Raw genomic sequence first — 13004 nt, 5'->3', positions numbered from 1 at the left:
TACTAAAAGAGCATATTAATCAAATTCTTCACCTTAAAATTACAACTCCAATTGCATTGAAATTGAACTTGAAGAAGAAGCAAGAAAGAGAACAATCCCATATCACTAACATCTACAAGTGCAAATAGTACACAAAAAGCAGAAGCTCATTTACTGAAAAAAAAACCCCAAACCGATTAGACAAATTACACAATGGCAACCTTAGCCCCAGCCTCTTCCAGCTGCTTCTTCGCCTCATCGGCTTCGTCCTTGGAAATCCCTTCTCTGAATTTCTTAGGCAAGCCCTCAATCAGCTCCTTGGCCTCCTTCAGCGCCAAGCTCGTCAACGCCCTAACAGCCTTAATCACCGCAATTCTCGCGTTACTCGGCACCTCCTCGATGACCACGTCGAACTCCGTCTTCTCCTCCACCACGGCCGGTCCCTCGGCGGCTCCTGGAGCCGCGGCCACCGCGGCGGCTGGAGCCAGAGCTGCGGCGGAGACGCCGAGCTTGTCTTGGAGGAAGTCGACGAGGATGCGAGCCTCCTCGAGGGTGAGGCTGGAGATGTCGGCGCCGAGCTTCTCAATCTTCTCGGGGGCTGCCACGGCCGCGAGGGGACGGAGGTGCGTGGCACGGTGGGTGAGGCTAGGGTTTTGGGGGTTGAAGGGGAATTGGAGGGTGGGTTTTGGGGTGTGCGGAGGAAAAGAGGAAGTCGCGGGTGTGTTGAGATAAGATGGGGTGCCCAATGTGAGTGTAGAGAGAGAGGCAGCCATTGTTGTGGTGTGGATTTGAGTTTTGGGTCTGAGAGGGAGAAATAGAAAGAAGGAAGAGTGAGTAGAAGAAGATAGGATAAGGGTAATTCTAAAACCAGTGTCCATCGGGGTATGTAGCTGGGGTTTTTTCTTTAGTTGACGGATTTACCCTTGAAACTTGATTAAAAAAACTAAATACGTTGTCGTTTGAACGGGGGCATAAAAAGGAAAAACGAAAAAATAAAGGTCGCAGGCTCGGGGCATTCCGAGAATCGAACTCGGGACCTCTCGCACCCAAAGCGAGAATCATACCACTAGACCAAATGCCCGCTTGGGGGGTTTTCTTTATAATTTCGAATAAGTAACAAGAAAAACAGGTTTCCACTCGTAATTTTCCTTTTCTTCTTCTTTGTTTGAACAGCTACCTGCGTAATTATTTTATTTATTTTATTTTAAGAGAAGGAAGAAGAAAATACAAATGATAGAATGGATATCTACAAAGATATTTTTAATTTTTACAACGGTATAATGAGTCCACAACATAGTTACACTAGTTCCATGGAGTTGGTAAAAATTAAGTATCAATCGTAGATATACATTGCATTGCATCGCATTCATGTAAATCAAACATTCTTGAACAATGGCGGACGCAATAATTAGTCCAGTTGAGCCCCTACGTAGGTCCGCCCTTGCTCTTGAACCAAGTGAAAATAATTACCACTAGACTAAATGGTAGTTGGTACATGTAAAATTTGTATTTCCTTGTATCACCATTCACTAACAATTGGTCAGACAAGGACTAGTAGACGAAAGAGTTACACATGGACAAACTCTTTTTGTAACTCTTTTTTGGTCTTTTCCGTTTGTATTTTAGTTGAGCAAAATAGATGACCAGGAAGGAAGGGAAACAATTTTTCGTATAAGGATGTATATAATTTTTGTATTAATTAATTATTTTCAACTACAGTTTTGCTTCAATAAATACGACCAAATATTTGAAGTACGTAAATCTCCTACACCTATCAATGCCACACAACATGGGGGTATAATACATTATACATCAACCCAAACAAACAGCTGCTCACCACCTTCTGCGCTTCCTTCCGTACCAGAATGCAAACGCAGCTACTGATGCAGCCAGAACAACACCAGCGGTTGCATGCAATGCATATATTGGTCTCTCCAGAACTATACCAGAACCAATAACATCACGAGGCGGTGACGGTGGCGGTTTCTCACTAACAGTCACAGCAAAACCCAAGCCTTGCCTTTCCAACTCGGCCAAGTCCTCAACTGCTGGCTTCAGCCTCGTGGCCTTGGCTATAGCTTCATACTCTTCCTTGGTACCACCTTCAAGGAAAGAACCAACAAGATGGCCGTTTCTTACCCAATAAGCTCCAAATGTGCCTCCTGAGAAATCTCCAAAATGGACCACATCTCCTGCATTGTCCCCATAAAACTGCCATGACAGGGTGAAGACTCTGGAGTAAAAGAATGGTAGATAGTCAAATTCGCCGCTTGGTTTCGTTCCATTATTGCACCAACAGCATGTCTTGCGGATTTTCTGGCTGAGTCGACGTGTTCAAGCCTTCGGGACTCGCCAAATACTTTGACTGGGAATGTGGCAACATCTCCCACTGCATAGACTGAGCTATTGCTCGACTGCATCTTCCCATTCACTTTGATCCCACCTTTCTCCAGTGTAAGTTGACCTTCAAATAGGCTTGTGTTGGGACGGATTCCTATACCCACCACAACCGTGTCTGCAGGAAGACTACTTCCATCTCTAAGATTAACAGCTGTGACCTGCGCAAGAGTTTACCAGCAAAAATTTAGCAAATCAATTAGAAGATTGGATTCAAAGAAAATGTACCCAACACGCATGTGAGTATAATCACTCAAGTGAGGACATTTGAAGTCAATAATAACTCAAATTTGAAGCATTTTCGCATTTACCTTCCCATTCGAGTCAATATCAAACGAGGACAAAATGGTTCCTTTGACGAACTTTACTCCTTTGGACTTGTAAAATTCTTCATAAAAACTTGCGATCTTGGGTGTGAACAATCGGGCCACTGCAAAATTAAAATAAAAATAAAAAAGTTGATATATTTGCTTACAACTACTCCTTCACCACAAATAGAAAAGGTGCATTTGAGAAAGTTCGATGAACAAAGAAGATACAGTATCGGAATAAAAGTACATACTGCAATGTTCTTCTGGGAAAACCATTGTTACACCCATCCTATTGATCACCAATGATGCAGCACACTCCATTCCAATGTAGCCACCACCAATGACAACAGCATTCCCACCAGAGCAAGATTCCATCAAGTTGACAAGTCTATTTGCATCAGCCAAATCTCGTAAATAGCACACATTTTCAGAATCTGATCCTTTCACTCCAAATTCTTCCAGCTTCAGTGCCTACTTTCACCACATGCGCACACACACATCAATCCATTAAGGCAAGAAAGCAAATTTTTCATAAAATGCTATCCTTGGGAAATAACCCTTAGAATGATAAGCTCGCATTTTCTGAAAATAATGTCAAATGCAACCACATTAACAAAGATGTAGAAAAGTTTATTAGCATTAAAGGTCTAATACAATATCCTCATTTTTAATCAGTATTTGACATTCTAATTGCGTATATTATAATTGCATTTCACATTCTACTACTTTTAGCTTTAACAGAACATATGCAGCAAGAAAAGGTAGAAGACAATTATGAGATCAGTTTCAATACCCGAGCACCTGTTGCAATGATGAGAACTTTGTAACTTATGGTCTCTCCAGATCCTGTCAACAGTGTCTTGCGTCTCACATCAACAGACTTAACTCGACTTCCAAGAACTAATTCGATCCCTATAAATAAAAGGCCCAAATTCCCCAATGAGTGAGAGAGAGAGATAGAGGAACAGGAACAAAAATGATTATACACAAGGAAAGTGAAGGGTACGTTATTCAACTTTATTATTCATATATCTGGTTGTGTATTTTGATTTTATCTATAGAGAACCAAGTGTCAAACCAAATGTGTAGACACCACAAAAGTTAATTATGGAAAGAACAAACAACAACATAAGCATCATGCATATTCTCTCGATGAAATACCACATCCTACAATTCCCATTAACACAAAGAAAAAAAATTAAGGAAGCAAAAAAGTCATAGATAGTTACCATGCTCCTTATACCATTTAGGCGTTAACCTTTCCTCATTAGCACCAACACAAGTGTGAAATGATGGAAGGCGTGCAGGCGCTGCACATCACAGTAAAAGATCATTCAATTTTGAGTGGTATAAATAAAAATGTGGGAAAGAAAAATAGTTCAGAGCAATATACAATGAAGATATTATTATTGCTGAGAAAGTGACTCTGTACCTTCGGGAAGTAGAAAGCCTTTGCTTAAAGCAGGTCTCTCATAAGGCGGCACCTGAAAAGATATTCCCAAATCAAGGAATTTATTTGAACAAACTTTATCACTTATATTACAAATTCATTCAAGAAAGAAAAAAAATAAAGAACTTTACATGTTAAACAAAGACGCAGGGAACAGGTTATCTACTTGATATGAATTCTTCTCACAATACAAGGTTTGATATATAACACAAATTTCATTTAGCAAGGGGCAACTGAAAGGACCAGTTCAAGAGTATGTCACTTAATAAGGCGGTTCAATGTTTAATTATTGTTGCAGATCCAGTTCATCAGTCAAATATATCTAAAGTTTAAAGGAAACACCTCACTGGGTTTTTTTTATATTAGAAAGAGGTGTTTTGGACAAAATCTTCCTAATATGCATATCATCTCCCCTCTTCCCTTAAGCCACTTTTAACTTAAGTGAAAAATTTCACTCTGGTTTGAACAACTACCCAAAGAATATGCAATGATTTAGAACTATATAAGTATATATCATGTATGTCAAATGTGTTCATAGGTGGGAAAGTCCACATTGTAAATCCAAAAAGCTGATAGCACCTATAAAAATAATATTTAGAACACAGATTAATACAAGCGCCAATACTGTTCTTTAGAATATCAACAATTCTCCAATACAATTCTAAGCCCTTGACTTCTCTTCCATCAACTTAATTGATATCTCATAGAATGGAATGTGAAAAATATAAGAATTAACGTTTCTGTTTCTGTTTTTTTTCCTTCGAAGACAGAATTAAATGTTCGAAAGAGCAATAACCCAATTGTGAAAAGCATATATATACCCATCAAAGACATGAATACCATGAATAGATAAAAAAACAAATTGAGAAGAAAGGGAGAAAATACTCACTGGTTCTTCAGAAATTATGCAGAGTTCACCATGAGAGATGCCTCTCTTCGTGAATTCAAGAGCTGCATAGCCAGCAGCCACCCCTCCTCCGAGAATCACATACAGAAATGCCCTTCCCATCTCTCTCTCTCTCTCCCCCCTCTTCCTTTGGGTGGTGTGTGTAATTTGAAGAGATTGATTCTAGGGAGAGCTTACTTTGAAGAAGGCTCTCCCAAGAAAGATGAACAACACTTTCATTAATCTTCAATCCAAATGTGAATGTGACACGCGCGTGTGATGTCAGACAGATCATGAGATGCACGGTTTTACCATAATACCCTTGTAGCTGTTGTTTGTTTTCTGGATTGAATTGTATGCCATATACCGTTGATGAGGTTCATTTGTGGGATGGGACCCTCTCTGTGATCGTGGGTGGACCATGCTTTTGTTCTTCAGGGTCCGCCCAGCGAGTCATTTACTGCCACGTGTTATGAGCTAATCACGCCATGCTGTGATGGATAACACAACATTTGTTGTTACTGGGAATTGTGACGACGAGCTTGGAAGGAAGGATGAAGGAAGATCAAGCTATGTCAGGAGGAGGATTGGTGCAAGTGGCTCCATAACACCTCGTGTAACTGAATCATGGATGAGCCTTGCGTTGTGTCTCTGCCACACGTTTTATTTCTTGAACTTATCCTATCTAATCCCAATATATTTTATTTGGTTCTTGCATTTTGAGAGGTACAATGGATATAATATGTCTTATATTTCTTTGAAAAAGTAAAATATTTGGCTCATTAATTTGAGACTGTTTAAATCATAGATTTTTTTATTTATTTATTTTTTTTGTGTGGTCAAGTGTTTAAATCATAGATAAATGGTGTATTATGGTAGTTTAGATTATCGTTTATATTTAATGGAGTCTAACATAGTTAAAAACGATCTTGACTTGTAGATCAAGTCTCATATTTGAATCAGTCACAGTGTGTGTGAGAAATCTTCATTTTTTTATAATTTAGATTATCACTTATATTCAAGAACAAATTTAAAAAATTCATGATTAACCACAATTTTTTAAGGCAGATAACTCATATAAGGTCAAAAGTATGGTTTGACCAAAATTTTAAGGTCAATCATGGGCCAATCCAACTACATTGAAAATTATCAAGAACTTGTCATATTTTAGTCTTGGGCCTTATATCATGTCCTTGTTCTCAACTCCAAACCCAGACTTGGGATCATGCATGGGCAAGCCAGAGCCCACCTCTGTTATATTTAATGGGCCGTCAGATCCAAGCATGGAGATCAGTTTTATTTCACTCTCTAGTAATAGTTGGTATCGAATGATCTTTTCTTTACCGGGTTCCTGACATATAATGTTATCAGACTGTGAATTAAAATAATTTATTGAAGCATAACTTAAAGAGTTAATTTAATAATCTAACAACTTTCATCAAGAATATAATAGTCTCTTGCTGAATGTTTATAGTTTTGATCAATAATTTGACAATATAACACTTTCAAAATTGTCGGTAAATCCAATGTTTCCTTGCACAAGATTATAAGAAAAGAATTAGAGACATTGGTTGTTGCACATGCTCACCATAAATTGTAGAAGACGAAAGATAACCTTGATAGGAAAAACATCCCGGTTGCATAATTCATTGTGTATTGATGTCGACTTTCCAAGTACTTTCACTTTCATCCAATTAACTACGATTTTCTATGCGTCCTCACATCACACATGTCCAAGACTAGTCATCATGGAATCACATAATAACTTTGCATGCCATTTATATGTTCCTTGTCGGCACCATTACCATCCCACAAATGAATCACAAATATTGAAGCCTATATTAGGAGAAATAATATTTCCCTTACCTTTTGTTTCATTGTTCGTTTCTTTCTCTTTCTCGTGCTCTGGAAAATCCATTTCTTTCTCTTTCTCGTGTTCTGAAAAGTGATACGATGAGAGAAATATAAAGAATGAATCAATAAAACGGAATTTTTCCGGCCCACTAATATCCAAATCTACTAAATGAATACACTCATTTTAGAACCATGATCCCTTTGCAGGTCCATCCGAGATTCGAGACCCGGAAGCAAATGAAACTATCACTAATTTGAATAGTTTGATTAGATTAGATAAGGCCCATTAGTGAAAAAAAAACAAGTAGCCTTGCTTAATTCAATGGGCCTGGGGATATTTTTGCTGTCAACATGTTCACATGTTAATTTTTCCACATTCATGGCCGACCCAACATGTGATTTTTCCTCATCTTCCACGTGATAGTTATCGTTTGTGCTCTGCAATCAATTCAAATTGCGCACAAAAAACATGTGACTTAAAAAAACGAGTGGCTGAGAGATGAAGTTCCTTTTCGTATGACCTCGGGCAACAACAAAAGATCTGTCCTCGATTATATTTGCCATATTTGGCAATGCAAAGTCCGAAGAAATGGGCCCTCGAGCTTCTTTTATGAGCCATTTCTTTGAATAAGGGTTCAATGCTAAAGTTTAAGGTTCGTTGTAAATTCCTGTGTCATCCAGGACGAGTCGACCTAACTTTGTTTTTTTCTGTTTCTCTCGACCCACAAAATATCTAAAGAGTTTAAAGTTGTTAATATCAACTTACGAACTTAATTGAAACTTTTCGAGTTCTTTTTTGAGTACGAGCGGTAGTCTAAACTACAAGACATATAAATTTCTTGCACACGCAAAACTAACAAAACAATAAAGAAAGCAACAATTCTATTGAGCGATGAGTGTTGCCATGTGATAGCACGTTGGAGAAGTAGATACCATAAATTTATGAGGAATTTATTTTGTGCCGAAAAATAAAAATTATGTAAGGAATTGATAATAAAGAGAGCATGTGAAAACTTGCTTGCAGTGGTTGCAAGTTAGGCTCACGTCCAACATCAGTTTTGCATGCGCCCATGCACAACTTTGGAAAAGCCGATATGGAATCTTAACAAGAATAGCAATAAGCTTTCTACGTGTCGATTTCCCAGTGGTTCAGTTTTGTATGTGTGTGTGTGTGCGTATCTTCATTCTTCTTCTTCATATCCATCATATCTTCAAATTTTCATGTGCTCTTCACATCCTAAGTAAAAGATGTGTAAACTCAATTAAATAACATTAAGCCTTATTTATTATTCATAAAACACTAAAAGTACAGGTCTCTATTTCTTCAGTCCCCATCATATTGAACTCCATATAAAAGCCTCGACTAATTAGTGCTTCAATTAAGACAAATCCGAGACCTCATTTTGGAAAACATATTAGATTAACTCAATACAAAAGTCTCGACTAATTAATGCTTCAATTAAGACAAATCCGAGATCTCATTGTAGGAAACATATTAAATTAAGCCATCCAAACAATGTACATATATATATATATATAGTTATGCCAAATACTCTCTTTTACTGTATATATAGGGACGGAAACTGCAAAGCTTACGATCCTAGTGCAAACTAAAATCAAGTATGAACCAAGATATATGTTTATATTATATATATATATATATAAAAACATATATATATATATATATATATAGACAAACCTAATAATCAATGATCCAAATAAGAATTTGGAGCAGAATATTTGATTTGGGTTGCTTAATTACTCTCCATTTAGTAACTGCATAGACCAGAGATCCTCAATGCTCCAGTAGTTTTCATGGGAGTGATCAGCAGGTAAAGAGGAAGGATAAGCATCCATATTTGGTGGATAATTAGCCGTTGCGGCGTGGGTAATTTCCATTGTGTCCACAGCAGCGCTGGAGATCGACACCTGACTTGTGCTTGCTTGATCATTCACCTCGAAGTTTTGTCCAGGTGTAATATTATTCTCTGCTTGCTTAATGTGCTTTTGAATTCTAGTCCTCCAATAGTTCTTGATTTCGTTATCGGTCCGTCCTGGCAGATGTTTTGCGATTTTCGACCACCTGAGTTGAAAGAAAACACAATATCAAATGTTAAAGCCGCCACAATAAATTATTTCTTCTGCCAGTAATTGCTACACAAACTCCTATAAGAAAAAGTTGCTGCTGTGAGAAATAAGTGGTATCAGAAGCATTGTTAGCAGAAAGAACACTCACTGCAGAAAATAATGGAACATCTCAATCTATATATAAACACAATTAATTAAAACAGAAACAAAAATTACCTTCAACTTGCAATTAAATATTACTGAAAATTCCAAGCCAAGCATGTTCTATGGGTGAGAATGAAAGCCTTCCAAGCTGGACTCATTTACACACACACACACACACACACACATGTATATATAAGGCAGATCAGGACACAGGACTTGGTCATCTATAAGAACACAAAACATTTACTTTGCGTATGTGTATGTATATACACAGATAACAGCTCCATCTCCATCTCCAAGCTTAGTTTCCATGTCCAACCACTTGTCCAATTCAGGCTTGGCTTAGTCAAGGGAGCTCTATCCTTGAGATTCAAAGGCAAAGCCCAGAATCTATGTATATAACGGTACAGTATGGATACGTAATACATATATATATATATGCATATTCTGAATTGTTATTTCTTATATCTATATCAATATGGTTCTGTTTTGTCCATATCTACCAGGTGAAGGGGGTTGAAAAAATCGAACCGTATTCGGCAGAAAATTTGAGCCCAACTGCCGGAGAAGAGGCTTCAAGTTATCAATATAATTTAGTATTAATTATATTCAAAGTACGTACTAAGTAAAGTTCCACTTAGCCATGCAGGTGCCTTGTTTTGTAACATTACTACTTTGATTAGCAGCTGCTGCCTCCTCCTCCATGCATCGATGGATCTTTATGTGTACGAACAAGGGGGGCCAGTGCTTGCCTTAAGCTGCCAAAACAGTATGGTTCACGTCTATTTCAACCCAAAGCAAAAGAGTTTGTCCTTTTCTTCTGAATGCGAGGGTCGGCATGTGACCAGTTTTAACTGGAAGGTTTTTATTGCCTCCAATACTTTTTGGGTTCCAGTCCAGAACGCGTCTTAATATATCACAACTTCTTCACCACCACACACCACTAGTTTTAAGGTATTTCTTCTCTTTCCTTCCTAGATTCACAACTATTTCCAAAACCTTTGGACTTTTTTTTATTTTTTTATTAAGAACATTTATAATTGTTTTGACTTCATTACCAGTTTTAATTTAAACCTTAAATTTACTATGGAAAGGGTTTTTTCTTAATTTTTCCTAACTCCTCAAATGGTGTATACCCCACAATATCATGGCTCAATCACATAGTAGATTTTTTTTTTCCGCAAACTACAAAAAAATAAATAAATAAATAAAAAAATTGCAACTCTATGTAATTATAGAAGCTATACAGTTTTCCCCACACAAGTGAACGGCTATATATTAATGATCATGAAGAAAGAAGAAGGGTTGATGTTGCCCTTGAAAGAAAAAGGGTCCACTGCAATGATTTGCCCCAGGCCTCCACTCGCCAGTAGTCCATCCTATAACACATCTAAGAGAGACTGCTATCAATTAAGCACATATATTTATATGCACTTTTTGAGAAATTTTTTTCAAACTTCCGTGTGGATGAAATCACAATAATGGATAATACGTAGAATCAAAATGAAGAAAAAGAACTGATCGAAGAGGGATTTTTGGTAGCCATGAAAGTACAAGAAACAGATCTTTCTCTGGATTTTTGCTGGCCATAAGTTCCTCATGTGTTCTATATCATTTTCGTAATCACCTAATGATGACTCAAATTCCCCACACGTTCACGTTGTATCTCTCTCTCTCTCTCTCTCTCTCTCTCCTCAATAGGGCTACTATCAAGGTCCTATGTATATGAGATCAAATCCTACTTAGTCATCAAAATTAAGAAGGAATTAAGAAGGTGATCACGGAGAGAAATAGATCAAAACTTGTGAAATCCACATGTAATATAATCATATGTATATATTTGTCTCTGTCATTGAAATATCAAGGTACGTGCATACCTATATGTTGTTATTTCACTGTATAATAAATAAATAAATAGAATAAAGTGATGATCACCTGTTTCCCCACTTGGCATGCAGTTCCATAATCAAAAGTTGTTCCTCAGGTGTAATATTGCCTCTCCTAACATCAGGCCGCAGATAATTTAGCCACCGGAGCCGGCAACTCTTCCCAGTACGTTTGAGACCTAGTGACATAATATACACCTCCTAGTGACATATACATAATATGTATGTAGTTTGAAAATGATTAAAAGGTTCTAGCTAGGGTTTTGATTTTATGTTAGATACTAATATTTAGAGATCAAACATGTTATACCAGCAGCTTTGGCTAGGGAGTTCCATACACCTTCACCGTGATTTGCAATATAGTTGATCAGAATCAAATCTTCTTCCATGGTCCATGGCCCTTTTCTCACTTCAACATCCTGGGATGAACTATTGCATGGCTTTTTATCCATCTCTTGTCTGTGTGATTGTGCGTTTCTGATAGAGAAAAGACAGAGAGATAGAGAGATGAGAGATGAGAGATGAGAGATGAGAGAGAGGGGGAGAGGGAGAGCGAGAGAGAGAGAGAGAGAGAGAGAGAGAGAGAGAGAGGGCAGTTAGGCAAGATAATAGGAGATAATGGGGTAGCTGGGGGTTTTTATAGAGGGAGAGCAAAATATACTTCCCCAGTTATATTACTGTATTTAATCGGCATTGGAGTAGAGAGATTTTAATCCAACTGGTTTGATTAATTATATAATCATGTATATTGTATGCATGATCATCTATACTTAATAATCTCTCCATGTCGCTAGCGAACATAAACACATGCACTCCTACGTAAGCATAATATTGTATATACAACAATATCTAGAGCAAAAAAAAGAAGAAGAGAAAATTGTATCCCAGAAACAAGTGTGTATAACTTGAGGTAAAGGAAGTTAATTTAAAAGGAGCATATGTATATCTCAAAAAAACCAAACAAACATTTGTATATGTACATAGAGAGAGAGAGAGAGAGAGAGAGAGAGAGAGAGAATGTATGATTCGACCGTTGGAGCACTCATACGAACCAAAGCTCTCACTTGAACATTTTGTAAAATATATTCTACACATGTCTATGTGAAGATTTATTTAAGGGAAGACGAGTGTGAACGTTGTGGTTTGAACAACAACGCATGTATTGGTTTGAACGACAACGCATGTAAAATTTCGTACTGTGTGGATAATGCATGCATGTGCGCCGCAGTTGGAAGTTGATGAAGAAAGCCACCACAGCATGATGAGGTGACATAATCTTGTTGATTTCACTGTTTTTACCAGTTGCTTAGTATTAAACTTGTGTTTCGCCAATTTCTACATTATATATTTTTATAAAATTTTGAATCCTATTAAAATCTGAACATTGTTAATTTCTCCGCGTTCAAGTCGGGACCCACTTTCCCTTGCTACTCCTACAGTCTACTGCTATCTTGGCGCCCTAGAGAGCCTCCTTTGCGATGTTTTCTTCTTTTGTCGGGCCGGCCTAAACCTCTATTTTTGAACAAAGGCCCACTTCAATAAGGACACCATTTCATTAATTCTTTTAAGTTTAAGCAACAAAAATTCTTATTCATATCTTATCCAACTGGAAATTGGAGTTAGAACGTAAGACCTTTTGTATGCAAGTTGAGGTTCCTTTTCATTAGGCTAGACTCTATTAACAAAATTGTATAAGTATTTAAAACACGTAATGTTGAATATCAATTCTCCCATGTTATTACAGTCATAATCAATTTATTAAAATCATGTCCTAAGTTTAGTAAAATTTTAGCTAGGTCACTCATACCGTTCTTGGATCTCGCGGACCGGCCATCTTTTTGTTGGATCTTGTTGTAAGTTCAAATCTAACAAGTCTCTAATGGGTTCTTCTTTATTCTTCCTTTTACCACCGATAATAAAAGAGTTTGACCTACTTATATAATTGTATGAAGAAACCTTAAAAAAAAAACAATATATATATTTTTTAGTCAAGAGAAACCTCAAAACCT

General features: G+C 37.3%; 3 protein-coding genes, 1 long non-coding RNA gene and 1 other non-coding gene across 6 annotated transcripts; 1 reads left to right on the top strand and 4 right to left on the bottom strand.

Moving 5' to 3' along the window:
• LOC103329846 (large ribosomal subunit protein bL12c-like) lies at positions 1-843 on the bottom strand. Its single transcript, XM_008232365.3, has one exon. The coding sequence runs from the start codon at positions 750-752 to the stop codon at positions 186-188; it is 567 nt and encodes a 188-aa protein (XP_008230587.2). The 5' UTR covers positions 753-843; the 3' UTR covers positions 1-185.
• A 145-nt stretch (positions 844-988) lies between these two features.
• Positions 989-1060, bottom strand: TRNAP-UGG (transfer RNA proline (anticodon UGG)). The gene has a single exon. It is a non-coding gene; the product is annotated as a tRNA-Pro (tRNA).
• Positions 1061-1642: 582 nt separating this feature from the next.
• On the bottom strand, positions 1643-5606 carry MDAR4 (monodehydroascorbate reductase 4). The gene is given in 8 exon segments (XM_008232364.3): positions 1643-2258; positions 2261-2537; positions 2688-2806; positions 2939-3158; positions 3481-3599; positions 3917-3997; positions 4120-4171; positions 5027-5606. Coding segments are annotated over 8 exon segments (1434 nt in total). The 5' UTR covers positions 5147-5606; the 3' UTR covers positions 1643-1812.
• A 2188-nt stretch (positions 5607-7794) lies between these two features.
• Positions 7795-11555, bottom strand: LOC103329844 (MYB-like transcription factor EOBII). 2 transcript variants are annotated; one of them, XR_001677766.2, is made up of 4 exons: positions 11306-11555; positions 11045-11174; positions 8577-8960; positions 7795-8114 (listed from the first exon to the last, which is right to left on the bottom strand). XR_001677766.2 is itself a non-coding variant. In XM_016793988.2 (3 exons), exons 1-3 carry the CDS (start codon positions 11445-11447, stop codon positions 8636-8638), a joined length of 597 nt encoding a protein of 198 aa, XP_016649474.2. In that variant the 5' UTR covers positions 11448-11553; the 3' UTR covers positions 8317-8635. The 2 variants fall into 2 exon arrangements, 1 of the variants encoding a protein (XP_016649474.2); XM_016793988.2 differs by lacking the exon at positions 7795-8114 and having other exon boundaries at positions 8317-8960; positions 11306-11553.
• Positions 8967-10999, top strand: LOC103329843 (uncharacterized). Its single transcript, XR_513947.2, has 2 exons — positions 8967-9513; positions 9616-10999. It is a non-coding gene; the product is annotated as an uncharacterized LOC103329843 (long non-coding RNA).
• Positions 11556-13004: the final 1449 nt, after the last annotated feature.

Source organism: Prunus mume, linkage group LG4 (assembly GCF_029339155.1).
Source record: "Prunus mume cultivar Tortuosa linkage group LG4, ASM2933915v1, whole genome shotgun sequence".
NCBI lineage: Eukaryota > Viridiplantae > Streptophyta > Magnoliopsida > Rosales > Rosaceae > Prunus > Prunus mume.
The sequence above is the reverse complement of the archived record's forward strand: the minus strand, read 5'-3'. Positions and strand labels throughout refer to the sequence as shown.